The sequence below is a fragment of the Gadus morhua genome, chromosome 10 (assembly GCF_902167405.1).
Source record: "Gadus morhua chromosome 10, gadMor3.0, whole genome shotgun sequence".
NCBI lineage: Eukaryota > Metazoa > Chordata > Actinopteri > Gadiformes > Gadidae > Gadus > Gadus morhua.
In genome coordinates, this window is record NC_044057.1 from 18,947,305 (window position 1) to 18,973,416 (window position 26,112).

General features: G+C 43.8%; 2 protein-coding genes across 2 annotated transcripts; both read left to right on the forward strand.

Moving 5' to 3' along the window:
• The first annotated feature begins 1,164 nt into the window (after nucleotides 1-1,164).
• On the forward strand, nucleotides 1,165-15,902 carry xpnpep2 (X-prolyl aminopeptidase (aminopeptidase P) 2, membrane-bound). Its single transcript, XM_030368928.1, is given in 22 exon segments — nucleotides 1,165-2,212; nucleotides 3,547-3,609; nucleotides 4,323-4,448; nucleotides 5,367-5,418; nucleotides 6,764-6,868; nucleotides 7,710-7,796; nucleotides 7,979-8,082; nucleotides 8,084-8,123; nucleotides 9,269-9,370; nucleotides 9,745-9,826; nucleotides 10,804-11,005; nucleotides 11,439-11,528; nucleotides 11,856-11,965; nucleotides 12,241-12,318; nucleotides 12,412-12,483; nucleotides 12,588-12,648; nucleotides 12,818-12,887; nucleotides 13,054-13,158; nucleotides 13,442-13,501; nucleotides 13,765-13,841; nucleotides 13,983-14,075; nucleotides 15,014-15,902. Coding segments are annotated over 22 exon segments (2,028 nt in total). The 5' UTR covers nucleotides 1,165-2,164; the 3' UTR covers nucleotides 15,215-15,902.
• A 2,193-nt stretch (nucleotides 15,903-18,095) lies between these two features.
• sash3 (SAM and SH3 domain containing 3) lies at nucleotides 18,096-26,101 on the forward strand. The gene is made up of 8 exons (XM_030367856.1): nucleotides 18,096-18,320; nucleotides 19,827-19,913; nucleotides 21,439-21,567; nucleotides 22,305-22,443; nucleotides 23,104-23,261; nucleotides 24,027-24,239; nucleotides 24,476-24,620; nucleotides 25,204-26,101. Exons 1-8 carry the CDS (start codon nucleotides 18,258-18,260, stop codon nucleotides 25,431-25,433), a joined length of 1,164 nt encoding a protein of 387 aa, XP_030223716.1. The 5' UTR covers nucleotides 18,096-18,257; the 3' UTR covers nucleotides 25,434-26,101.
• Nucleotides 26,102-26,112: the final 11 nt, after the last annotated feature.

The window sequence follows — 26,112 nt, forward strand, 5'->3', positions numbered from 1 at the left end:
TTGCTTGCTTATTTACTTTTTAAACAATGTGCCGTGTGCGCGCCATGTGTGTTTTCACTATAGAAATGTCAAACTCATGCCAAGTTCCAATGCGTCAATGGACACAAAAGATACATTATTTCAAATGTCCATATCAGTATTCTATTAGTTTGAATGTGCATAGAAATAATCAAATTCCTCAGACGGTGTTTTTCTTCAGGAATGTAACGCACATAATGATAACCTCATGTCGGTAAAAAATATCTGCACCCATCTTTACAATACGCCCCTTCAATTTCATCAATCTCCTCCTTCTCATTCTCCTCCTTCTTCCTGCTCATCATGTAAACAAGAGTTTATAACACTTGCCTACACGGAAGAAAAGCAAGGAATGAGAAAGTATTGTGCTAATAGACAGCATCAATAGTATCCCGATATAAATTACCATTATTTTAGTCTACCAGAGAATTATCCATCCCACCCACTGTAGAATGTAACTGTCTTATTTTGTCTGGCAACCCATACCCCCTTTTTAAACCCAGAAATAAGCATCTCTATGCAAAGGTGATACACGTGATAAAGTTCTTTCCTTCCTCGTCTGTAGCATTTTACTTCCAGACAACCAAACATATGTTAACTGCTCAAAAAAGATCCTCTCGTCTGACAGTTGAGACCTCCACACTAACATATGTTCCTCCTCCATTAGGTGTCCTCTGCCAGCCAGACTAGCGTTCAAGCACCAACAGCGATAGATCATTCTTCTTCTCCACAAGGGTGTGAGGTGGGGGTAGAGGGACGGAGGAGGAGGAGGAGGAGGAGGAGGAGGAGGAGGAGGAGGGGAGGAATGGGATGGAGCCAGGGGGAGGCGCGGTGGATGCTGTTGCTATGCAGTTAATTGGCCAGGGATCCGATGACAACACAGAGATCCTGGCTCCGTTCCTATAATGTTGGGAAGCCCGTCAGCATCTGTGTTCTGACACAGGCCCCTGGTTCAACCCACAACCCCCTACCCCAACCCTTCCTCCCTCCCACTCCCCATCATCTTCCCCTTGGGCTGTCATCTCCCACATCCTGTTGCTACCCCTGCCTCCTACAAACAACTGCAGCGTCTCGCACATGGCCGCGCCACAGCCATCGCCGTAGACGTATCCTTTTTAAGGATACATGTAGATGTGGTAATTCATTGCAATTCCTTATTGTAATGGTAGACGGCTTCCCTCATCCGCCTTGACCAGTGTTTTTCAACCTGTGGTAGCTTGTACCACTGGGGGTAGAGAGGTGCATCAGGTGGTACATAAAGGATAAATGAAGAATCTTATTCTTGAAATAGAAAAAAAAAAAGAGAAATAGAAATAAACGTAGACAGTTGAAAATATATATATGACATATATTGTTCTGTGCATATAGTTTGAAGGCTTGTTATTATTTTAAAAATATATATGTTTTTGTGCATTCCATAATATGGTTTGCTTGATAAGGTTTTCCATTTATGTTCTGCTTAATAAACACACTGGGAGTATAAGCAGCCTTGCTGACTTCTTCTTTCCACCGTCTCCCACTGGCCATGGCCTTCTCGCAGCAATAATTGTGTTTAAGAGGGGCGTTGGCAGGCTTTCCATGCACTGCATGTGTATTTATAAGAATATAACTGGTGCATATTAGGGGGTCCGTGAGAGGTCTTTGTGATAATTTAGTAGATGTAACCCACGATTATGACGAGCCTTAATTGTGGGTCACATCAACCCAGGGATGTATTTTATTGACTAATGCAGCTATTGTACAGTCGTTGAGTGGAACTCGATTTAATACACTGCCTTTCTTATCATGGTACGGCAGGAGAAGGAGGTCAGCGTCGGCCTAACAGCCTTCAACAAAGACATTTTTTCTCACGCTTATCAGAAAGTCACACTGAGCAGAAATAGTGCAGGGGACGAGAGGTAGACAGAGACAGAAGGAAAGAGAGAGAGGTAGATAGAGAGAAGGAGAGAGAGAGAGGTAGATAGAGAGAGGAGAGAGAGAGAGGGAGCCAGAGAGCCGACACCCACACTGCTTACTCACTTAAAACCTACACACTTACTACCTCTCACACACACACACACTGTCTTCCCAGTGTACAGCAGCCGTGGCTACTTTGCTGCGACTCACTCTGAGGATTCTCTCCCGTGACCGGACTGTCGGTGCCAAGATGTCTCCCATGGCTGGCTGTTGGCCTGCGTCCTGGCAACTCTGGCAGGTAAGCCTTTTGCATCTTTTCGTCCCAAACTGTGTGGTCACTCACTGTGAAAGTGTGTTGGGTGCGGAGGGTCTCCCTCCAGCCGGACCTCCGGTACAACCAGACCGGATTCTATTCAGTCAGTCTCTGGAGTTTAGAAAGAAAGGAGAAAAGAGAAAAAACATGGGTCGGACACAAATGTTGATCCTTAATCATTTGATGATAGCTTTTTTGGCAAGATTATCCACATCTGAAATGTAAAAAAAATTATAAATGTCAATGGTTTGTGCCATTTGCTTACATGATGTTTTTCTTATTTATAACTATGGACTTTAATATATTCTACTTTTAGTTGCATACATGTCTCCGTCATAGCAATGATCGTGCATATGGGTTTAATAAATAATAACCAGACCTTGCGAAGAGGACACTGAGATTGCCATCTGCTTCCTTTTATCGATGCGTGTTGGGTTATTCATGGTCATTTTTAATTGAAAAGACAGTAGGCGCCAACAAGTCCAGTTGCATCTGTCGTAATTCTCATTTTGAATTACCCATGGAAATAATAGGATTAGATCTTGGTTTATTGGTTGTTTGAGTGTAACATCACAAGATCCAATGGTGTTATATAATGTGTTTTATGATCTCTCTGCAACCACATCCTGTCGTCCAGCCGTCCTTCACTTTGACTGCTCTCCATATCATAAAAGTGGGGCTTTAAAGGTACAAACATGTCAATGAATACTGGAGCCAACGAATACTGGGGGGGGGGGGGACTAGTGAGAATTGGGATAATTTGCATACTCGGAAATCTGTTTTGAACTTTAAATAAAAAAAAGTGTTATTGTGTTATAGTGTAACGTTATTTAGTGGTAACAAAATAATGTTATCGTTCTCCAGAGGGCGCCATTGTGTATTTACCAAAAATCAATTTGCATCGCCTATGCTCTGTTCTGTTGTGTTTGGCTGCATATCATTAACAAAAGAAATGCAGACCTGCAGAAACGTGACGCCAAAATTAAAACAAACACACCAAAAAATGATATCTAAAATTGTCACAATATCGACAGACTCAAAATATTTTATGAATCGCGATACAAACACAAAAAAAAAAAATATAACACCAAAAAATATTTATTTAAGTATCGTGTCAACAATATCTACAGAAACTAAATGTTTTAAGAATTGTGATACATATCGTATGAGCCTTAAAAGAATCGTTGATATATTGTACCGTGAGCTGCGATTCATAACCCGCTTATACCGTAATCTGGGACTGTGCCTCCACAGCTCGTCCAAGGGGGACTGTCATGGCTCCTTCACAGCAGTTGTCTCTTTTTCCTTTTCTATTCCAGGAAACTCTGTTGCTTGCTCTCATGGAAGGGAGCACAGAGAGGAACTGCTCCTTAACCCCACCGGTAAAAGTCTTCTGATCATGATGATGATAATGATGATGATAATGAGGATATTGTTGATGATGATATTATTGATAATGGGGATGGTGTTGATGATGCAAATTCAGTTAGACCCCGGAATAGGTCTTAGAATGTGCAAGCTCCATGGAGGCACGTTTTATGTTGGAAAATATTTACTTTTACTGGTAATTATTCTTAGAAAATGTCTGATCAATTGTAGGAATGAAACAACTTTGATTGATGATGTTTAGAACTTCAGTTGTACGGGATAAGCATTAAGCAAACCTTATCCTTATGATCATTTTCAGAGTCGAAAAGAAATTCAACTAAAGGAGAAAAATTGAATTGATGATGTTTAGAATGTCAGAGATCCATTAAAGCAAACTAGAAGATTTTGACCCCTCCAAGCCTGAGGGGCTAGCAACAAAGTTATTTTCACAAAAAGGTAAATGTTATGTAAGTGGGAGGGAGAGAGGAAGAGATCCGCCCTAAATGATTGTGTAGGAAGTGCTGTATATTGTTTTTTTTACCACAGTGTAAACATGCAATCCAGTGGGCTACAATCCCGTAAATCTCGAGGCACCTATTACTGTAAATGAAAGTACTCTCCTCAATGTGCGTTGGTGCGTGCGTGTGGTGTGTGTGTGTGTGTGTGTGTGTGTGTGTGTGGTGTGTGTGTGTGTGTGTATGTGTGACTTTGTGTGTGTCTGTTACAGTACTTGCCTGCCACTGTGGTCAACACAACACTGAGACTGCAGGCCCTGAGGGCAGCCATGATACCTCGGGAGGTCCTCGCATACATCATCCCCGCCGCCGATGCCCACTTGGTAGGCCTGGCTGGTGTGTGTGTGTTATGTGTGTTTGGGTGTGTGCATCATGCCTTGAAATGTGTGATTGAGTGTGTTTGTGTTTGTGTGTGTGTGTGTGTGTGTGTGTGTGTGTGTGTGTGTGTGTTGTGTGTGTGTGTGTGTGTGTGCGTGTGTGCATGCAAATGTGTCACTGTGTGTTTGTGTGTGTGAGTGTTTGTAAATGAAAAATGTGTTTGTTTACGCAAGTAATGTGGAGCTTTAGATGTGTGTTTATGTGTGTGTGGTGTGTGTGTGTGTGTGTGTGTGTGTGTTGTCTGCGTTCTTTTGTTTGTGTGTAAGTGTGTGGGTGTGCACATGCATGCATGCAAGCATGTGTGTGTTTGGTGTGTGCATTCTTTTGTGTGTGTGTCTTACTGTGTGGGGGTGTGCATGTGTTTTTGTGTGTGTGTGTGTGTGTGTGTGTGTGGTGTGTGTGTGTGTGGTGTGTGTGTGTGTGTCTGTGTCTGTGTCTGTGTCTGTGTCCTGTGTGTGTGTGTGTGTGTAACGGAAAAATGTGACACACATATCCAAGTTTTTTCTTGTGGAGCTTCAGATGAGCGTGTGTATAAAATAATAATAATAATAATTATACATTTAATTTAGGGGCACCTTTCAAGACACCCAAGGTCACCTTACAGAGCATATAGTCATCATTCAAAACTATGTAAAACAGACTAGGCATAGAAGAAAAACAGAGGTTAAACATGAAGAGTAATAATAATTAATAACACTCAAAGACGCCTACAGTGAAGGGGGACCTCTGGTGTATGAGTGTGCGTGCACATGTGTGCGTGCATGTGTGCGCGACGCGCGTGTGTGTTGTGTGTGTGCGTGTGTGTGCGTGTCCGTGGGAGGCCAGACCAGTGTATATCTCAACTCGATTCCCTCGTCCACAGAGTGAGTACACGGCAGCCGCGGGACGCCAGGATAGCCTTCATGACTGGCTTTCACACCGGCTCCGCAGGTTAGCCCCTCCATCTTTCAAACCTAAGCCCCCGCCTCCACTCCCCCGCCCCCCCCCCCCCCTCCCCCTCCTCCCCTCCCCCTCCTCCTCCTCCGCTCTGAGGAGCTCCTCGTCGATCCTTCCCCCTCGCAGGCCGCCCTGATTCCCGCCCTGCATGACTTCCTCCTCTGACTCATCTGCTCCTCCCTGCATGCATCAGACACACACACACACAAACGCACACAGGCTCCCGCGCAGACACACATGCACATGTCAGCATGCACACATACGCACATGCTCACACACACAAACACACACACACCAGACACACACACAGACACGCACACAAACACATACAAGCACGCCCTTCCTTTGGGACAAAAATCATTGCACACAGACAATAAAAAAAATACACTTGGCTTTTATATATTATAAAAAGTAGTGCTGTCAAGCGATATAAAATAAAATATTTAATCGTGATTAATCGCATTAATGTCATAGTTAACTCACGGCAATTTTTTTTCTATGCTAAATATCCCTTGATTTCTTTGTCCCATTAATTTTTCTCATTTTAATGCTCTTATCAACATGGAGAAGTGCATCGGCTTGCCTTGTGTAAATGTTTTTTTATTGATAACAACATTGGCAAATCAAAACAGGACGATACAAAAAAAAAAAGCCTATAGTGCAATTAAACGATGATCATACAATATACTGCCTTGAACATACCAGTCAGGCTACTGCTTCTTTGTTTAGAGCCCAAAAAAAAAAAGTTTAAAAGAAAAAGAAAAAATTGAGTTAATCGCCCAATAAAAAAATTAACGCTGTTAAAATTGGTTTGCGTTAATGCCTTTAATAACGTGTTTAACTGACAGCATAATAAAAGGTGATTTATCCTGGAATCTGGACATGTTTGGGGTGTACACAGGGCGTATATCTGTGCTCAGTATCACTAAGTTGGGACTAAGACGTCCCAACAGGGATTCTAAAATGACCATCACTGCTTACTCATTTCCTTCCTTATCTTGAGATTCCCACACATCTTCTCATCAACATCACATCACCCAGTTCCTGGAAGTACAGCAAATGATACTGAGACAAAAAATAAATAGTTCTTTGAATTGCTTAAGCGCTTCCTTATAGAATTTAAAATTGTAGTTTAAGATAATATATGAAATTGATGATGAATTTTCCTTTCCTCATTGCTTCCCACTGTTCCTCCATCTTGGCTCAATTCACACACGCTACATGAGATGACCTTGGCATGCAATGCACGCGACAATATCTCAAAACCATAACCCTTTGACCTTTAACACCCCTCTGTATAAGTCTACCTTCACCCAGCTGACCTGTTCCCCTTTCGAAGGCACGGTGGTCGTCACGGCGATGAAGGCGGTGCTGTGGACGGACAGCCGATACTGGGTGCAGGCGGACAGACAGATGGACTGCAACTGGAAGCTGGAGAGAGACTGTAGGCTGTCCTGATGACTCACTCTTATCACTTGGTTCATTGATCGATTAATGCAGTGTTCGTCCACAAGTGGGTCACCTCACCAGTTGAGTGCATGATTACTGGGTGGCAGAGTGTATGCCAAACCTTAATCTTTAGAAAGAAGCCCGTGAAATAGCTAATGCTTCAATGTTACTTCATGTTTCTGGCTAAGTGCCTCATTGAATGTGGCCCCAATTGCTGCAGCTTTTGGTTTGCGCCATGTTTGTAACAGTAAACGGAGGCGTTGTTGATCAGTGCATTATTGGAAGAAATACTGTGAGATTTTGGTTTGTGACTCAATGGCTAATGACACACTAGCCCAGTTGAGAACCACTTCTGTGTTAGTATACATCAACAACACAACCTTCATGTACACTAACGTCTGATTCAGCGCGGGGTCCTTCGCGATAATGGTGAGTAATCATAATGATTTCGTTGGATTACCGGAGGCAGATCATAACACAGAAATACGTTTTGGTGATTAGTATTTCTCCTGTTGCTTATTCCACAGTTATTTTTTCCCCAAAATGTCGACTTTGAAACTTCTCTTTGCCTGTCTTGCTATTGAATGCAATGAAACGTTCATGCAATCCTGCGTTTAATACGACCGTGTTGTTCAATTATCTTGTGTTGTTATTATTATAAACATAACAATCAAAGTCAGCGCACAATAATAACCACACATGTTAAACTATAACCATCAAACAACAAACCAAACACAAAATCGATTCCATCGATTGTGCAACACAACACAACACCACACAAATGCAGAACCACAATGGATTTCAACAGGCGCCATCATGTGTTGATGTGCACACAGCTTTCATCGGCAGCATCACAGACTGGCTGCTCAACGAGTTCCCCGAGGGCGGGAGGATCGGCTTCGACCCGTTTGTCTTCTCCCTCAGTAAGAACCCTACCCCCCCACCCCCAGCCCAGCTCATGGTCAATAAAGCACTGACTCAAACACGCACACAGAGGAATATCGACGGACGCCTCCTCCGTCTGCGTGCTCGGCAGACTGTTGACTCGGGGTCGATGGGTCCTCTGTGCTCCCTCATCGTTGGCCCCTTGTTCTCCTCCCATTAGAAACACAGGAGTACCTCAACGCCGACTTGGCCCCGGGGAACCTGCTGCTCACCTCCATCCCCGACAACCTGGTGGACGGGCTCTGGACCGACAGACCCCCCGTCCCCCCCCTACAACCTCACCCGTCTCCCGGACCACATCATAGGTGTGTGTGAGGGTGTGTGCGTGTGAATGTGTGTGCTTGTGAGTGCTTGTGTGGGAGTGTGTGTGTGTGTGTGTGTGTGTGTGTGTGTGTGTGTGTGTGTGTGTGTGTGTGTGGTGTGGTGTGTGTGTGTGTGTGCGTGCGCTTGTGTGTCTGTGTGTGTGTCTGTGTGTGTGTCTGTGTGTGTGAGTGCGTGTGTGTGTGTGTGTGTGTGTGTGTGTTTGTGTGTGTGTGTATGTGTGTGTGTGCATACTAATGTCATCGGAAAAAAAAGGGATGTTCTTGTTTGGTGGCCATTATGGTGGCCAATAAATGCCAGTGAGCCAAGTAGATAGCTAACACACCACCATAAAATGGCCATAAAATGACCTTTTCCAGGCATATTTTTTAGTTATTATTTATTGCTGACTGTCTAATCACTCTGGGACAGAGATAGGAACCCCATAAAACGATTTCTGAAGGACACTGGAATAACAGGAAATTATAAATCATAGGGACACCATTAAGCAATTTGAGTTTAATAAGGTAATTTGACACCGAAGCATTTTCATTAAATTTGACATTTAAAGTATGCACATTTTACGTTTTTGCACAATAGCGTAACAATGATATGATGAATATGCATTAATGATCAAATTTAAAAAGGGAACATTAAATGCCACATGATGCCTATTTTATATTTTATATATTTTATGTTAACGGGAAGAGGGAGGAGGGGTTCCTTTCCCGATATTAATCCCTAATGTGTGTGTATTTGTGTGAATGCTTGTGCGCATGTGTGTGTGTTGTGTGTGTTTGTGCATGCGTAAGTGTGTGTTTGTGTGTGTGTGTGAGTGTGTGTGCGTTGTATGTGTTTGTGCCTACGTCTGTGTGTGTGTGTGTGTGTGTGTGTGTGTGTGTGTGTGTGTGTGTGTGTGTGTGTGTGTGTGTGTGTGTGTGTGTGTGTGTGTGTGTGTGTGTGTGTGTGTGTGTGTGTGTGTGTGAGTGTGTGTGTTTGTGCCTGTGTCTGTGTGTGGGTGTTTGTTTGTGCCTGCACCTGTGTGTGTGTGTGTGTGTGTGTGTGTGTGTGTGTGTGTGAGTGTGTGTTTGTGTCTGCATCTGTGTATGGGGGTGTGTGCATCCGTGTGTGTGTCTCTGTGTGTTTACAGGAAGAACTTGGCAGATGAAGGTGGACGCCATTCGAATGGAGATGATGGCCAATCCATACAAGCCCACTGCTCTCTTGCTTTCTGCCCTGGACGAGACCGCCTGTAAGAAGCCCGGTCGATACACATTGGTCATAGCATGGCCGTTACGCTGAAGACACGCAGCACACAAACATCGCAGAAACATCACTTATTGCTTCAATGCATTCAGCTCACTTCACATTATAAGACACATAGGAATTAGCAGGAACATATTACATATATTCTATGTATATATGCGTTCGTACAACCCTTGGATTGTGTTTATAACACATTAATAATACATTTTCTCAAAAACAAAATAAAGGTGAAATTGTATATACTAACTTGTAGCGTGGTACATTAGTACAACTCTATCCAGCTATGGGTGAGAAACGCTGGTCTCTCCAGTGTTTCCAGCGCCGTGTCTTGAGAGGAATGACCTGTGTCTCTCCTCTCAGGGCTGTTCAACCTGCGTGGGAACGACATCCCACACAACCCCTTCTTCTACTCCTACACCCTGCTGACCATGGAGGAGATCTGGCAAGCCGACCTACGCGTAGCACAGCAACGTCCCAACCTCTGAGTTGTGATGTTGTCATTAATGTGCTACACTTGTCCTTTTGTTTCCTTCCTTTCTTTTCATTCCTCATCCTCAGATTAGATTTTCTTTTCATTCCTTAATTTCTTCCTTCATCGTCAGGTTTTCTACTTCCTTCTCTTCCTTATATCGTCCGTTCTTCCCATCTTTCTTTTTATCTTCCTTCCTTCCTACCTTCCAATCTATTTATCTTTCCAAATAGCTATCTATTTGTCTCTTAGTGTGATCTTGTGACTCCTATTTCTCTCCGCCTTATCTTTCCGTTTATCTTTGTACTGTTTTATCTTAGTGTGATATTGTGACTCCTATCGCTCACTCTCTCTGCCTATCTCTCCGTTCTTCTGTGTTGTTTTATCTTTGTGTGTCACTGTGACCCCCCCCCCCCTCTCTCTCTCTCTCCTCTCTCTCTCTCTCTCTCTCTCCTCTCTCTCCTCTCTCTCTCTCTCTCTCTCCTCTCTCTCTCTCTCTCTCTCTCTCTCTCTCTCTCCTCTCTCTCCTCTCTCTCTCTCTCTCTCTCTCTCTCTCTCTCTCTCTCTCTCTCTCTCTCTCTCTCTCCCTCTCTCTCTCTCTCTCTCTCTCTCTCTCTCTCTCTCTCTCTCTCTCTCTCTCTCTCTCTCTCTCTCTCTCTCTATCTCTCGTTCCATTCTTCTGTGTTCTGTTTTATCTTAGTGTCAGCTTGTGACCCCCCTCTCTCTCTCTCTCTCTCTCTCTCTCTCTCTCTCTCTCTCTCTCTCTCTCTCTCTCCTCTCTCTCTCTCTCTCTCTCTCTCTCTCTCTCTCTCTCTCTCTCTCTCTCTCTCTCTCTCTCCCTCTCTCCCTCTCTCTCTCTCTCTCTCTCTCTCTCTCTCTCTCTCTCTCTCTCTCTCTCTCTCTCTCTCTCTCTCTCTCTCTCTCTCCCTCTCTCCCTGTGTGTGCGTCAGGCTCTTTGTGCACACCGAGCGCGTGCCAGAGGACCTGCAGGCCTACCTGAACTCCTCGTGTGTGCAGAGCATGTGTGTCCAGCTCAGGGAGTACGATGCGGTGCGCCTGGACCTGGCGGCCTACGTGCTCTTACCCGGAGTAAAGGTCTGGGTGGGCACCGAGTACACCAACTACGCCCTGTACGAGGTCATCTCAGCACAGGTGGGAGGAAGGTTCTAGACCCCAGGCCTAGTTGCATTGTTGTTACCTCCCAGCTTATTTTTTGATATTTGTTTCGATATGGTCCAGTTGTGCAGATGCCCTGGCACACTAATTACAGCTCAATACAGAATCCAAAGAGAAATGTATTGTTAGAACTATTTATTGTTCAAGGTTGAATAAGAATTATATTATTCTTCTATATCTTTTGAGATTTTTAAATGTCTCTCTCTCTCCTCTCTCTCTCTCTCTCTCTCTCTCTCTCTCTCTCTCTCTCTCTCTCTCTCTCTCTCTCGCTCTCTCTTTCTCTCTCACTCGCTCTCTCTCTCTCTCTCTCTCTCTCCTCTCTCTCTCTCTCTCTCTCTCTCTCTCTCTCTCTCTCTCTCTCTCGCTCTCTCTTTCTCTCTCACTCGCTCTCTCTCTCTCTCTCATGCAGGATAAGCTGGTGACCAGTTCGTATTCTCCCGTGTTGACCAGTAAGGCTGTGAAAGACGAAATGGAGCAACGCATCTTGAGAAATGCTCACGTAAGTCGGTCAGAAACACCCGTACTTGCAAACAAACACACATACACACATACAACTACACACAAAATGGAGTACATCGTTCATTGACAACAAACATAAATCCATCCATTCCATATCACCCCACTTATCACATCTTACAGTCAATACACTGGCAATCTTTATGAGTTGAGCCGTGTTCAGAGGCTTTTAATAGATGCGGGTTACACCTGACCGAGCAATGCATGGCCTTGATACCTTTATGGCTGCGCTTGCTGGCGTCACCGCTGTTCAAGCACCCGGGAAACTGTCACCAATATTAACAGTAATTCCTTGTTTCTGTACGTTCAGGTGAGGGATGCCGTGGCAGTCATCCAGCTGCTAATGTGGCTGGAGACAGCCGTCCCTCGGGGCAAAGAGACAGAGCTCAGTGCCGCCCACTACGTCAATGAGTGTCGCAGGTAGGGGAGCCACAATCTGCCACACACACACACACACATACACACACACACACACACACACACACACACACACACAGGACACACGCATGCATGCACTCACACACACACAGGCCCCAACACCTTTACATATCATAAGTAATGTACTTCAAATAAGGTAAAAGGTCATGAAATTAACCAGCGTCTGCTTTACTGCCTTTGACCAAGTTTTCCCACTGAGGATCATTAGTTTGACTTCATAGATATATACATTTCACACTTGTGCAACTTTATCTCAGCAAGCAGAAAGACAGTCGAGGCCCCAGCTTCGAGACCATCTCCGCCAGTGGCCCCAACGCGGCCCTCGCTCACTACAGGTACAGCGTCAGCGCACAGGGTTCAGGGTACTGAGATCTGTTTGGATCGTGAACCAACGCTCCACGTCCTAACAATCATGTGTCGAATCACAGCCCAACAAACGAGACCGATAGAAAGCTCACCGTCGACGAAATGTATCTGATTGACTCCGGGGGCCAGTATCTGTAAGTAGAAGGATTTGTCTTTAAAGATGTTGTGCATCAATTATAATTCAATTATAATAATTCTTGAGAATGAATGCGTCTCACTCCTATTACTGTACTGTTAGCGACGGCACAACGGACATTACCAGGACTGTCCATTGGGGGACTCCCACGGCAATGCAACGGGTAGGATTTCTGAACAAACATTTCTGGTTTTAGCTACAGTGTTGCCACCTGCACTTTTTGCGTGTTCCTTTATTCTTCTAATCATTGTACATTCAGAATGAAACAAAATGATCTGGATTATTCCCCTGTCGTTCAAATAACTAAAATGGCTCAATGCGTGATTCATTAGGAGGCCTTCACTCGGGTTCTCATGGGAAACATCGAAATATCTCGAACCATCTTCCCCTCGAGAACAAAGGGTAAGGCGCAACCACATATCGACGGAAATGCGACACATTAAGCCGGTCTGACTCAAAGTCATGTTATCCGGAGCGCTTCGGTTCCGGTTCACACCGGTTCCTGAAGGCAGGGAGTGTTTCCTGAAGGTGCAAGTGTTTCCTGAACATGGCTTTCTTTGACCAACAGGCGTAAACATGGAGATGCTGGCCCGCCGTGCATTGTGGGAGGTGGGCCTGAACTACGGCCATGGCACCGGGCACGGGATAGGAAACTACTTTGGGGTTCATGAGTGTACGTAGTGCTTCTTCTCTTCAGGGCCCAGGGTGTGTGACTGGAATAAATACACTGTCGTTTTGTGTCATACTATAATTCAGTTTCCAGAATAAAGTTAAAAATTTAACAGGAACGGTTAAGCGAGGAGAAACCATGAATTAAAGCCTTATTGAGTGAATGAGTGATACATTTTTAATGAATCCTGTCTTCACAGCCTCAGACTATGGATGAATTATGAAATAGTCAAATGTGTTGTGTGATATGAATAATAAAACTGAATTTGTTTCTCGTTGCTGTTCAGGGCCAGTTGGATTTGGTTCCAACAACGTACCCTTCACAGAAGGCATGTTCACCTCTATAGGTAAACCTTCTCAAACTGGCCGACACTGTGACTTTAAAAAACACATGCATCCACTCCCTCACTGTGAGAGTCATTTAACAGTTTTTGATTATCATAAATTTGATTGAGTGGGGGTGATAGTGCAGCCAAAAGGTCCTGAATTTCAACTGGCAGCAGCCTGCCTGCTCAATGTATCGATATTCACTGCAATCTGCTTTGGGTAAAAGCTTCTTCTCAATGACCACATTTTAAATAGTAATAAATACTGAGTGTTGTTCTCTTAGAACCTGGATATTACAAGGACGACGACTTCGGCATCAGGATTGAAGACGTTGCCGTGACTGTACCCGCCCGCACAAAGGTACTGATACAGGAATACATATACTTGATCGAAATGAACCACAGGAATTCATTTGTCAGTAGAGTCGACCCAAAACGAGATTTGACACTAACTTCATAAGGAAATGTTATTCAGTCTTAATTGTGTCTTTGTACCCTGTAGTACAACGACCAGACCTACTTGACCTTTGACACTGTCTCCCTGGTACCGTACGACCGGAAACTGATTGATACCACCCTCCTCAGTGAGGAACAGGTACTCTATGTTGCTATTTCTTTTCATAAACAGATTGTGCATATAATTGTCCTATTTTCCAGGTTGTTATTGTTGTTTTTGCTGGATATATGTTTATTATATAAAGTATATATAGTCAGTCAACTTACAGTCAATATATAGTCAAAATATAGTAAAAAAAATGTAGATGTTTGTAGGCCTTTCAAAAATGCGCCGTAAGTAGGACATACTCCAGATAATACCCGCTGGAGCTGTTGGTGTGAACGCAAATGTCAAAATACGCCCCTCTGGATTGTACCCGGCCAGGCCGCTAGTGTAAAGTCTGGAGAATCAGAGAGCCAGAGAATTCCCAACAAGCGAGTAGGCGTATGGCTGACATGTTTATGAACATTCTAGCATGCAACTGGAGCTAAACCAGCGTGCTTCGTACTTTTCTCTTCTTGCCTGCATTGTTTGCGTTCTCTTCGTACTGTTTGTTACACGTCCTGCCTCCCACACACACAAGGGCGACAATTTTAGACCACTGAAGTCTAATTATTATTTTTTTTTTTTTATCTTTTCATCTGTTTAAAACCCATTTGGGACCCACCACATCTGAAATCTCTTTCATTTTCCTGTAAGACACGTGTTTCTTTATGAATTCCCCCATCGCTGACTTTCCTATGAGGCTGCTCTTCAACCCACAGCTAAAAAAGAGTAAATAAACCCTGTGTTATCTGTGTTCATTCGGCGGTGTGTGGGCGGTGTGTGTGATTGGACGTGGGAGCAGAACACACGCACAAAAAATAGCAATTTATTTCCTTCTATAGATGCGGTATTATGATTGACAGCTTGATCATAAAAAAAAATTAAGGTATTTTAGCAAAACCAATGTATGTTTATTGCTTGGCTGCTTGCGTGCATCTGCTGACGATACACAGAAATATCACCCATGCGTTCCGGTTTTCCCGTTGCCCTAGATACGATGGTTGAACCGCTACTACAACACCATCCGGGTGCACATGGGCCCCGAGCTGGACCGGCAGGGGCTGCGGAGGGAGAAGGAGTGGATGCTTCAGAACACGGAGGCCTTCCAGACGGCCGGTTCCTCCAGAGCCCTGTCGTCCTTCACGCTCAGCGTGGCCGCTCTCACCGTGGCTCTACTCCAGCACGTCCTCTGAGGAACACCGTCCCTCTCTCTCTCCCTCTCTCTCTCGACACCGCCATGACTTCTACGCTATTGTCCTATCCCTCAGTCTCCTAACTCAATCTTTGTGTGTAGTCTATATCGGAGACTTCTAAAGAGTTCCACCGAATTGGGGAAACTCCAGAAAAAAAAGCTTATTGTCGGTAGGTGATGCAATTTTAGAGCAAGGTGTGTTTTGTGGTTTTACCAGAGATGACGCTGTTGCTGAGGGTAGATTCGGAGAGATTTCTGAAGTGATAAAGATGTTTTGCTCGAGTAGGTTCCTCTTTCAGTGAGCCGCTTAGAGAGAGGCACTGGTGTTCTTTTACTTCTAGAATCAATCTTGTGTGTGTGTGTGTGTGTGTGTGTGTGTGTGTGTGTGTGTGTGTGTGTGTGTGTGTGTGTGTGTGTGTGTGTGTGTGTGTGTGTGTGTGTGTGTGTGTGTGTGTGTGCGTGCGTGCGTGCGTGCGTGCGTGCGTGCGTGCGTGCGTGCGTGCGTGTGTGTGTGTGTTTGTGTGTGTCGGTTATTGAGTACAATAGTTGTAAAGTAATTGTTTTTAGTTTTTCTATGAATATGATCGTTGTGAAATGTCTTACATGTTTAAATTATAAATGTATACCCTCTCAAAGGGGTCTTTTGGAAATGGATATTCTATTACTAATAAATGAAGGCTCTTTAAATATTATTGTCTCATAATGCTTTAAACCAAACAATGATACAACGTTTATTTCAGGATCATGTTGCCAGAGTGGTTTTAACTCACTTTAAACAATCACTGTTTAAAACAAGTAAAATACTGTGTGTGTGTGTGTGTGTGTGTGTGTGTGTGTGTGTGTGTGTGTGTGTGTGTGTGTGTGTGTGTGTGTGTGTGTGTGTGTGTGTGTGTGTGTGTGTGTGTGTGCGTGCGTGCGTGTAAATGTGAGAGTGTGTGCGAGTGTGTTTGTGTGTGTGTGTGTGGGTGCGTGATTGTGTGGGCGTTTAAGTCTGCGTGTGTGCTTTGATGTGTGTGTTTGTGTGTGTGTTTGTAAGGCGAAACCTTTGCGTTACAATTCCAATTTACTCAACCTCAGATAAGTCCCCACATCTGAAGAGCCATTACGTATAAAAGAATGGTTGCCTGGCAACCCTCCCTGTCAAAGCTGCATGAAGGTGTAAGTGGGGACTACAACTCTGCTCAATAGGGTTAGGAGCCGTTTAGGGCCCGTCGCAAGTTAGTTGATACATTTTTCCCTGTACAAAGACAGTTGAGAGGTACTTCAGATGAAACACATGCAGCTGTGTTTCGAAAAGAAATAGTCACATATAGTTGATTAAAGCAGGTTCCATGAAAGAGGAACAATGGACTGGTGTCAACAAGATATCAGCTAGATGCTCTAAGCAGCACACGTTTGAGGTTTGTGGAGCGACGTTTGACTTTAACTCATGAACATTGGTTTACATGTGTCGCAGGTGAAACTCTAATACTCCCGCATCAAATGAAACTGTTGGATCGTCAACAAAATGTCAGTTATTTTCTGCTCTCGCTTCTGTTATTGCAGGAAGTCAAAGCCACTCTTTGATCGGAACAAGACAGGAAGCACAAATAGGGCACCCTCCTTCCCTGTTGTGTGGCTATTGCACCTCACAGAATTATTCAAATAAGCCTCTATTTAAAATGAAACCCCTCACTTCCCCTCTACTCTCGCCACTCATAGTGTTCATGTTCCTGCCAGGGACAATGTCCGTGTCTCATGCTTGCTGCTCTGCCAGCTCTTCAGTCTGGGTTGAGGAGACTTCATCGATGTCTCTGAAAAGTCCTAGTCTTGAGTCTCACAGTGACCCAGTTTAACATTAATGTATCCACAGCTGTACAAGGTGACTAGCAGCCTGTAGGCCACACGCATGACTTCTGTTGAAGCTGTGCATCTTTATGCAGAAAACCACTACTCTGACTCTCCTTCTAAGGCCCACCGCTCAGCTTGTACATTGTTCATTTTTATCTCTCACTTCCATACTTCTTATTGTTGCAACAGTTATTTGCTCTAAAGGACCACAAGCTGGTAACGTCTACAGCAGTCGGTTTCCTTTCATGCGAAACTGTGAGGGGCTTTACAATGCTAGAAATATCAACAACACTTGGAGTCCTCCGGTAATATTATGTGTATCTTGAGATAGACACAGAGCCAGCTAGCACCAACCCCTTCCTGTCTGTACTGTTTCATCTGAGAGATAGGCTAACCGCAAGCAAACTCTGGGACTCTCTTGGCTGAAAGAGCACGTTCATTGTAGGTTAAACCTTATATGAATGTGGATCAAACATCATACACGTCAAGAACTATGCATTTGAATGATCAAGTGCAAAAAAAATGAAAATGGATCCTCAACCCTATAGATCTAGACACTATAGAAACAACCTGAGTCACCCTAACCACTAGAACGTGTTGAACAAACTCAATGACCCCACAAAACTAAGTGCAGACACCTAGCTGCTGATGTAACTCATGTTTCCCTATACTGACTATGAACTTTGCAGAAGTAGGCTGTTAAAATAGATTAGATAGATTGTGAGTGCACATTGCACTATAATATGTGGAGGATTCAGTTAAAACAAAATTAAGTTTTAAGAGGCTTTTAAGTAATTAGGTTAATTAGTCATTTGTTCTAAATGATGGATCTCACCATAGCATTACATAGTATGAAGCATATACATTGAATAATAAATAGCAGCATAGTAATCGTGTATGGATTCAGAGTCTTTGCTCACTGCTTAAGTGTGAGTGTGTACGTGAAATCCTAGTCTTGTGTGCAATACTGACGAATAACGAGCAATGCAGAATGCAGAGCATGACTACAGCCCCTGCTTTGGTTCCTGTCTCACCACGTGACTTCCTTTCAGGCTCTCTGACTTTTTCCTGCCGCGAGCTGCTCAGAAAGGTAGTCGAGCCTTCCTCTGTTTCCATCAGAGCGCTGAAAGCCCTGAAACGAGAGTCACACATACACACATCCCCATCCTTTAGTTTGGGCTCTTTTGTGTTGACACTGCCAGCCACTGAAGAAGATGCTGAGGAGGAAAACTTCCAATGCCTCGGAGAAGGACTCAGGACAGGTTTCAAAGAGGAAGGTGAGCAAGATGCCAGTCTGCAATTGTTGTTGTTGTGGTTGTTGTTGTTGATATTTAGGATGATACTGCTGCTGTTGTAGTTTTCGTCTTCCATTTCGTTTTCTTGAAACTATGCAGCAATGAGGTGATATGTAATGTGCTTTGTGTCATTAAGTGTCTACTCCAATGCAGATCTTACATTTTGAGTGAGTTTTTATACGCGAACCGATATAAGAAAAAAAAAGGCTTAAAACGAAGTATTTTGTTTCAGGCATAAGAAGATTAAGACACAAAGTCGAGGACGGTTACGTTGAAGTTCCTCTAATGACTCAGGTTGCAGAAGTTTCTTGCAGCCTGAGTCATTTCATTTTCATGGCTTGGCTTGCCTCTTGCTAGTGGCAACCTCAACTCCTACACACCCCACACCAGATCCACATTTCAGATTCTGCATGGTTGGTTTTGCGGTCTGATCAATGCTGTATGCCTTCACCAGCGCAGCTAGAACATAAATGTCAGGAGGAGGTTCATGCATATTCATACATGTATTTGGTGATGAGGAACAGAGGTATACTCATATTTGTTTAGCACTGGGTTCGTGTTTAGAGATAAGTGTTTTTAGGAAGCAGAACTCAACAAACGTGAAATGCAATTCAATGAAATATAGCTGGGTTGATTCCCCAGGAACAAACACACACACACACACACACACACACACACACACACACACACACACACATCTAAAGCCAAGGTTGACTACCAAGGTTAATGCTTAATGTCTGATCTGATTGGTGGTCGACTGTTGCTCAAGCTGCATCTGTTTCCTGTGGTGTCAACCAAAACACTTGCGGACCGATTGAGTTATGCTTGTAGACTCAGGTAGCTCAGGGCCACATAGGGATGTATCTATATCTTCCAGTACAACAATAGAGTCACCTCTCCATGTTAGGAGCGCACCAGGGCGTTCGTGTTACAGGACATGATGTCAGTAGGCGATGGCGTTAGGCAATAACAGAAAATAAAATCTAAGTTACACAATATCAAATTTTTGATTTTATTTTTACTCTTCCTCAATAAGGGCAACTTGAACAAGTATTTCTCCTTTTGATGTACTTTTCCACATGGGATTCATCAAGTAAATCTTACTTCAGACTGGAAGAATTGGATGATAATAAAACACATTTTCAGCTTAAAAAAATCCCTTTGTGTGGTGATTCTTATCTAACTATTGTGTAATGATTCGTCTCTCTTGGGCTCTTCTACCAACAACATTCAAGCTGCAACCAAGAAAATTATAATCTTCTGATTACCCATACTGATAAGCAGCTCAGGAAATGACATATCCTAGTCTAGTTTCTATTTCACACACTAGTACCTCACAGTAACATATTATGCAAAATCAAAATGTGTGTTCATAGGTGAATAATTTACGATGATGATTGAGATCAAATCATGAAACAAAATACATTACTGTAGATGGAGTTTTTTTATGACTGTAGCTAATTACAATGAATTATAATGTCTTTCCAGATCAGTCTTCAGAGGTCCAGCAGCTTCAAGGATTTCATGAAGCCCAAGTCTCCCGTAGCGGCCGAAGAACTTCACTGGGATGAGCCTGTGAGTTGGAATTCACTTATTCACGCACATGAACAATTGCTCCCTTACATAGACACTCACTCACTCACCCACTCACTCACTCACTCACTCACTCACTCACTCACTCACTCACTCACTCACTCACTCACTCACTCACTCACTCACTCACTCACTCACTCACTCACCCACTCACTCACCCACATAGACACTCACTCACTCATTTACATAGACACTTACTCACTCACCCACCCCCTCCCTTACATAGACACTCACTCACTCACTCTGGCACATACACTCACTCACTCTCTTGTTCAACTACTCACTCACTCACACACCCAATCACTCACTCCATCACATGTACACTCGCCCCCTCACCCCTCTGACCCATCACTCTTTCACCAACTCACCCGCCCACCTACCCAGTTCCCTCCCCTGGTCACTTGCCCATTCACCCAACCATTCTCACACACAAAGAAAGAAAAGAAAAGGGAACACACATATATATATACAGTTCCCTTGTGCTGCTCAGTTCCTAGATATAGGTTCCGACTGGGAACTCAGCATGTTTCCCCAGCATAGATGTATTTAAATGAAATGTCACAGTGCCTTGTAGCCACAGGCAAATGAAAGCGCAATTTCATTGAGATTGAAATTGTGGATTATAAGATTATAAAAGCGTATAATTCGATAAAATATCCTCCTCCTCAAACGTTGCATCGTGTGGATTGTGTTCGTCATACTTTACATATCGCGGGAGGAAGTCAGGCAAAACGTGCAATTCAAAAGAACGAGAGTGAGATAGAGGATGATGGTGTTGCACTGCATCGAGCCATTATGCTTCTGCACTCAGACAGGATGTCCTGTGTAAGCCAACCAGGCAGAGAACCTGTGTCTCAGAAGCACAGGTTAGCAGACAGGCTCTCGCAGTGCCAGGGATTATTGCCTCATAAAAACTGGCAGCAGCACTGTTAGCTTTCACTCAGGTCTCAAGTCCATGTTGCCTGGTTTATATAGCCTGATGTCCCTGGTGATGACGGCCATGTATGTGTATTTGTGTATGCATTTACGTAGATACGTATGCACGTACATTTTCTGTTGTGTGTGTGTGTGTGTGTGTGTGTGTGTGTGTGTGTGTGTGTGTGTGTGTGTGTGTGTGTGTGTGTGTGTGTGTGTGTGTGTGTGTGTGTGTGTGTGTGTGTGTGTGTGGGTGCGTGCCTGTGTGCCTGTGTGCCTGTGTGTGCGTACCTGTGTGTATATGCGGATGTGTGCTCAAGCATGTGTGTGCATAGAAATGGTGTATGTCTGTGTGCAGTCACACAGAGTATTTGAGGGTTGATTTGTTTGGAAAAGTCAATGAGTTATCATTTTTATAGTACTTAATTGTATTCAATGAATGGTATTGTCAGCAAAAACGACATTGATATAAGACCTTACATGATTAAATGTCATTGAATCCTGCCAATCATTTGCAACATTTGAAACAGTTTGACAATTTTATGAAACATACGAATTTGTAATAGTAACCAGAACATCAATTGCATTTCAGGAGAATGTCACTGTGGATGAAGCTGTGAAGAGCGGCAGCAAGCAGGGAAAGTCATGGCGAAACGTCATCTCCCGCACTATGACCCGCAAGACATCCAAGCAGGTCCAGAAGGCTCTGGCTGAGGAGGGGGTGAGGCCTATCAAAGACATTCCCTGGACCTCCTTCAACTAATAAATAGTCTTCATTCTGTCTCGTACACTTTAGCTCATATTTGTCAATATGAGCAAATATAGCAAAGATATTATATGCATATTTTTTAAAGAAACTTTTGAGATACATCTTTTTTTTATAAACATTGTGTACAGTTGTAGCTATGATGAAACATTAGACCTATTTTTAGAGAATTGCTTGAAACTGTTTGATACATATGAGCCACACAAGTTATTTTAGTTGAAATGTGAGGTAGCACAGAGATAAAAGTTCGTACAAAAGTAATACAGCAGCTTTAATGACCTATACTTCCTCAAGAGCTATATCAGCCGTTGCCTTCGCAAAAATACGTACAATGCTGCCCCCTAGTGATCACATGGTACACACAAAGTCTTTGTTTGGATTCAGAACTACTGGAAGTTAAAGGGCATAATCAAATAGTTAGTTAAAAGTTTAAAAGTTGTACTACTAATTAAATTCAAGGTCAAACTTGATTATGACTTGAAGATCTAAAACTATCCACGATTAAGCTAGTACATTACCCCAGTCGGCTACCCAAAAGCAAGACACAAGAGTAATTAGTTGGAGATTTATTTTAATGTCGATAGTAATAGAAGAAAATAGCACTTGAGGTAGAATTAGGAGTACAATTATGTGCAATGAGGGTTTCCAGTCCCAGTTTTAAACTTACCAGAACTTTTCCATCGTCCTCCAAGAATGAAAGCTATGAGGAAAGCACCCTATCTCCATCTGACTGGCTTCCCGATCAGAGTGCTCCTCGGAACAGAACTTCCCTCTGTTCCTCGGGATCCGAAGAGACGGTGTCAGGCCCTCCGTCCAGACAACTCTCTGCAGGTAAACATGCGTCAGCAGACCCTTTGATCCAGTGTGACTCAGAGTCATCTCAGATACATGTCTTTAAGGAGAAGCTAGCTGCGAGGGCCTCTAGTTCGAGGATGCCACAACTAGACCTCTGCGATTGGAGATCAAAACCAATATCTCTCTAGAGATTATTAGTATGCGAGTTGAACTCGCATAATAATATGTTTATTCTGAATGGCGCCTTTCTCACACTCAAGGTCGCTTTACAGATTCATGAGAGCCCAAACAGAGAAAGATAGAGAAAAACAGGTAGTAGAACAACACAAATATGAATAAAAATTGATAGTATACAGAGGGTCTATGCAGTGGTGGAAGAGGAGAAGTGTTCTTGAGACAGAAAGGTCTTGAGGTGAGCTTTAAAGAGAGGGAAGGAGGGACAGTCACGGAGGGATTAAGGAAGGGAATTCCAGAGTTTCGAGGCCATGGCGCTGAAAGACCCGCCACCCAGGGTAGAAAGTCTAGTGCGGGGGGACAGAGAGGAGATTGTGGTAGCCATTATACTGTCCACCCTCCTCGATATAAACTCCAATGCATTACGTAAAAAAACAACGAAAGCAAGCAACTAAATCTGATCTGAGTGTTTCTGGAATATTTGAATACAGTGTTGGGTTTGTTTACGTCTGTGTTTATCAGGCAGTGACAGACAGAGCCTGGACAGTGGCTACAGCCAGAGAGACAGCATGAGACTGGAAGAGCAAGGGGCCTCCTACCTGGGACCCTTCTGTGGTCGCGCCCTGGTCCACACCGACTTCACCCCCAGCCCATATGACATGGAGTCACTCAAACTACAAGTACGGCCCCCCTGTGTAGCAGAACCCCCCCCCCCCCCCCCCCCCCCCCCCCCCCCCCCCCGCCTCTGTGTAAAGCAGTGGTCTTTTTCTGGGGGTGATTCGAAGGCACCATATTATGGTCCCCGTGGTAAAAAATAAATGTGTATTACCAATTGCTTAACTGGGCTGTTGAGCAGTCTAAACCTGCCAAAGAAGAACCATAAAAGGTCTGGTCGTTCCAGGGTGATTAGTGGGGCAATAGGGCCACTTGGCCCCTATTTTCAGAGTCTGAAATAGCTAGTATGAGATCATTTACAGCATTTTAAGATGTTGCTTTTATCCAAAGCGACTTACATCAGGTAATACACACACCGACAGCAGAGTCAACCATGCAACCAGCTCGTCAGGAGCAGTTTAGGGTTAAGTGTCTTGCTCAGGGACACATCAACACTCAGCTAGGAGGAGCTGGGGATCGAACTAGCAACCTTTCTGTTACAAGACAACTGCTCTACCTCCTGAGCTAAGCCGATCAGTTTTCTGAGTGGTCCTCCAAGGCACCAACGTGCGTTGTCATGATTAAAGTGTATAGCGTAAACATAGCCCATACATACAGTACGTCGGTGAGTTAGCCACAGGGCTTGGTTTGGCTTGTGATAACTGTACACCTTATCATGGCTTATACTGACCTTCACAGGGCAGGACTCAAAGGGGGTCAAACCGTGTGTCTGCCATCCTCCAAGACTCCAGAATGCTGTAGCTTCACTAAATCAAACCTCTCCCTCACAGAAAGGTGACATAATCCAGATCATCGAGAAGCCCCCCATGGGAATCTGGACGGGGAAATTGAACACCAAGGTGGGGTCCTTTAAGTTCATCTACGTCAACATCCTGCCGGAGGACAGCCCGCCGGTCCGGAGGAAGAGACCCCAGAGCAGGACAAGCCAGGCCCGGGGCAAACACCAGCAGCTGGAGGACGTCCTTGACAGGATCGGCCTCTGTGTAAGTTTACACCCTCCCTGGAGAGGATTCACTGCGGTCGCTCCTCCTGTCAGATGATAGGGCTATGCTATAGCCTCTACCACTCTCCTCACCATAGCATAGCAATGCACTTTTTAAGATGTTGGCTGTTTAAGATGTGTTTGCTAATTAGTGATCGGCAGTTAACGTCATTATGTTCTGAGTTCATCAATGGTTATGTATCATTTTAATAAAATAGTTGTGTCTGTTTGTTTCAGGAGCTGGGGTCTCTGTTGTCCATGCATGGCTTCAAGGGCATCGATGATTTCGGGGGCTTGAGGGAATGTCACCTGAACGAGTTGAACATCACCGATCCCGAAAAGCGCAGCAAGATTCTGAAGGCGGTTGAGCTCCTGAGAGAGTGTACGTTTACATCCGGATCCTACCCGCAGGCCCGCTACACATGGAGAATATACAATAGCAATCATAGTCCTGTTCCTCATCAAGAGATTCACGTTTGAAGAGGTCCCTCTTTTGAGTTAGTGAATATATTTTCATGAATGTACCCTTTAGATACCCTTCTGTATTTGTCATCAGCCTTTCAGCCTTTTTCTGCTCCACAACATTCGATAGTCGGATACATTTCATACATTTGAATTGACACTCATCATGTTTTGCAGTTCTAATCATTATTGTGCCATTTCTCAGGAAGGCATTGATATGCGATCTTGTCTGCACCTCAGAATGCTCTTTATGTGTTGTTCAATTTGAACAGAAGGCCTGTAGCGATACCTGTGATTTGACTACCATTCCGGGTATTATCCCTGGGCTGTTAGAACACAACATTACTGCATTAGCAACTCTCCTGAGGGTCACAAAAATTGATTTAGGAGGATCAATTACAACATATACTTTTTCCCAAACTGATTGAGTCTCAACAGATGTGTCATGGTGGATCGTTGAGATGTTCTGTTTCATAGAAGTCGTCATCTCTCTTCCATTCCAGCTGAGGCAGAATCAGACTCTGAGGAGGAGGCGTCGGCTGAAAGCGAAAGCAAGCAAATCCGGGACTCGGGCTGTTTCGAGAGTTCCGAGAACCTGGCGACCCTACGCGAGGAGCCGAGGACAGAGACCAAGGTTCTACATGAGGAGACAGAGGAGGAGACTGAGCAGGAGGAGCAGACAGAGAAGCTGGATGAGGTCCAGCAGGAGCTAGAGGACCTGACGGTGCAATAGACACACTTAAGAGGAAGAGCACCACTTACAAACAGCTTTAGATCCCTCAGTTCCCCAGGACGCCAGTAGGGGGTAAGATACCACTGCAAATGTCTTGTACAATGGGAGAGGAACGGCTGGGAGAATGGAATGAGGACAGAAGTTGAAGAGACAATGATTTCCTGATATGAAGAGCAATACTGTTGGCTACAGTTGGGGTTCAACACGCAAACATGTAGCAATTTGTGTTTTTTGCTTTACAAATCGTTAACCATGTTCACATTTTACATGCAGCAATTTGTTTTTTGTTTTACAAATCGTTAACCATGTTCACATTTTGCATTAAGTATAGCTGTTCATCTATCATGGATCAAAATTGCTGAGTTAGGATAAATGAACGGTTACTGATTATTACGTTATGCAAGTATTATGCTTTATGGAAATAATGCTTAATAATGATAGTTGCGTATTAATGTGTAATGTGTGTTATGTGAAACATAAACAAAAAAAAGTGAAAAGAATGCCGTTTGACACGGTGTAAATGGTAAGCATCAAAGTTTCATATCTATTTTTGCTATATTGACTACTTAGCCTGAAATCCAATCAGTTGGTTGTTACTTTTTCACTTTGTATATATTAAGAGTTTCACTTTGTTGTACATAGAATTTAAATAAAAGTTTTGAATGGTTGCTTGTATTGT

Bases quoted from the DNA above. Each gene is read 5' to 3' on its own strand.
- sash3 (XM_030367856.1), top strand. From the start codon at position 18,258: ATGCTGAGGAGGAAAACTTCCAATGCCTCGGAGAAGGACTCAGGACAG. The intron at 18,321-19,826 runs GTGAGCAAGATG...ATGTCTTTCCAG, and splicing joins GACAGGTTTCAAAGAGGAAG to ATCAGTCTTCAGAGGTCCAG. The intron at 21,568-22,304 runs GTGAGGCCTATC...TCGTCCTCCAAG, and splicing joins AGGCTCTGGCTGAGGAGGGG to AATGAAAGCTATGAGGAAAG.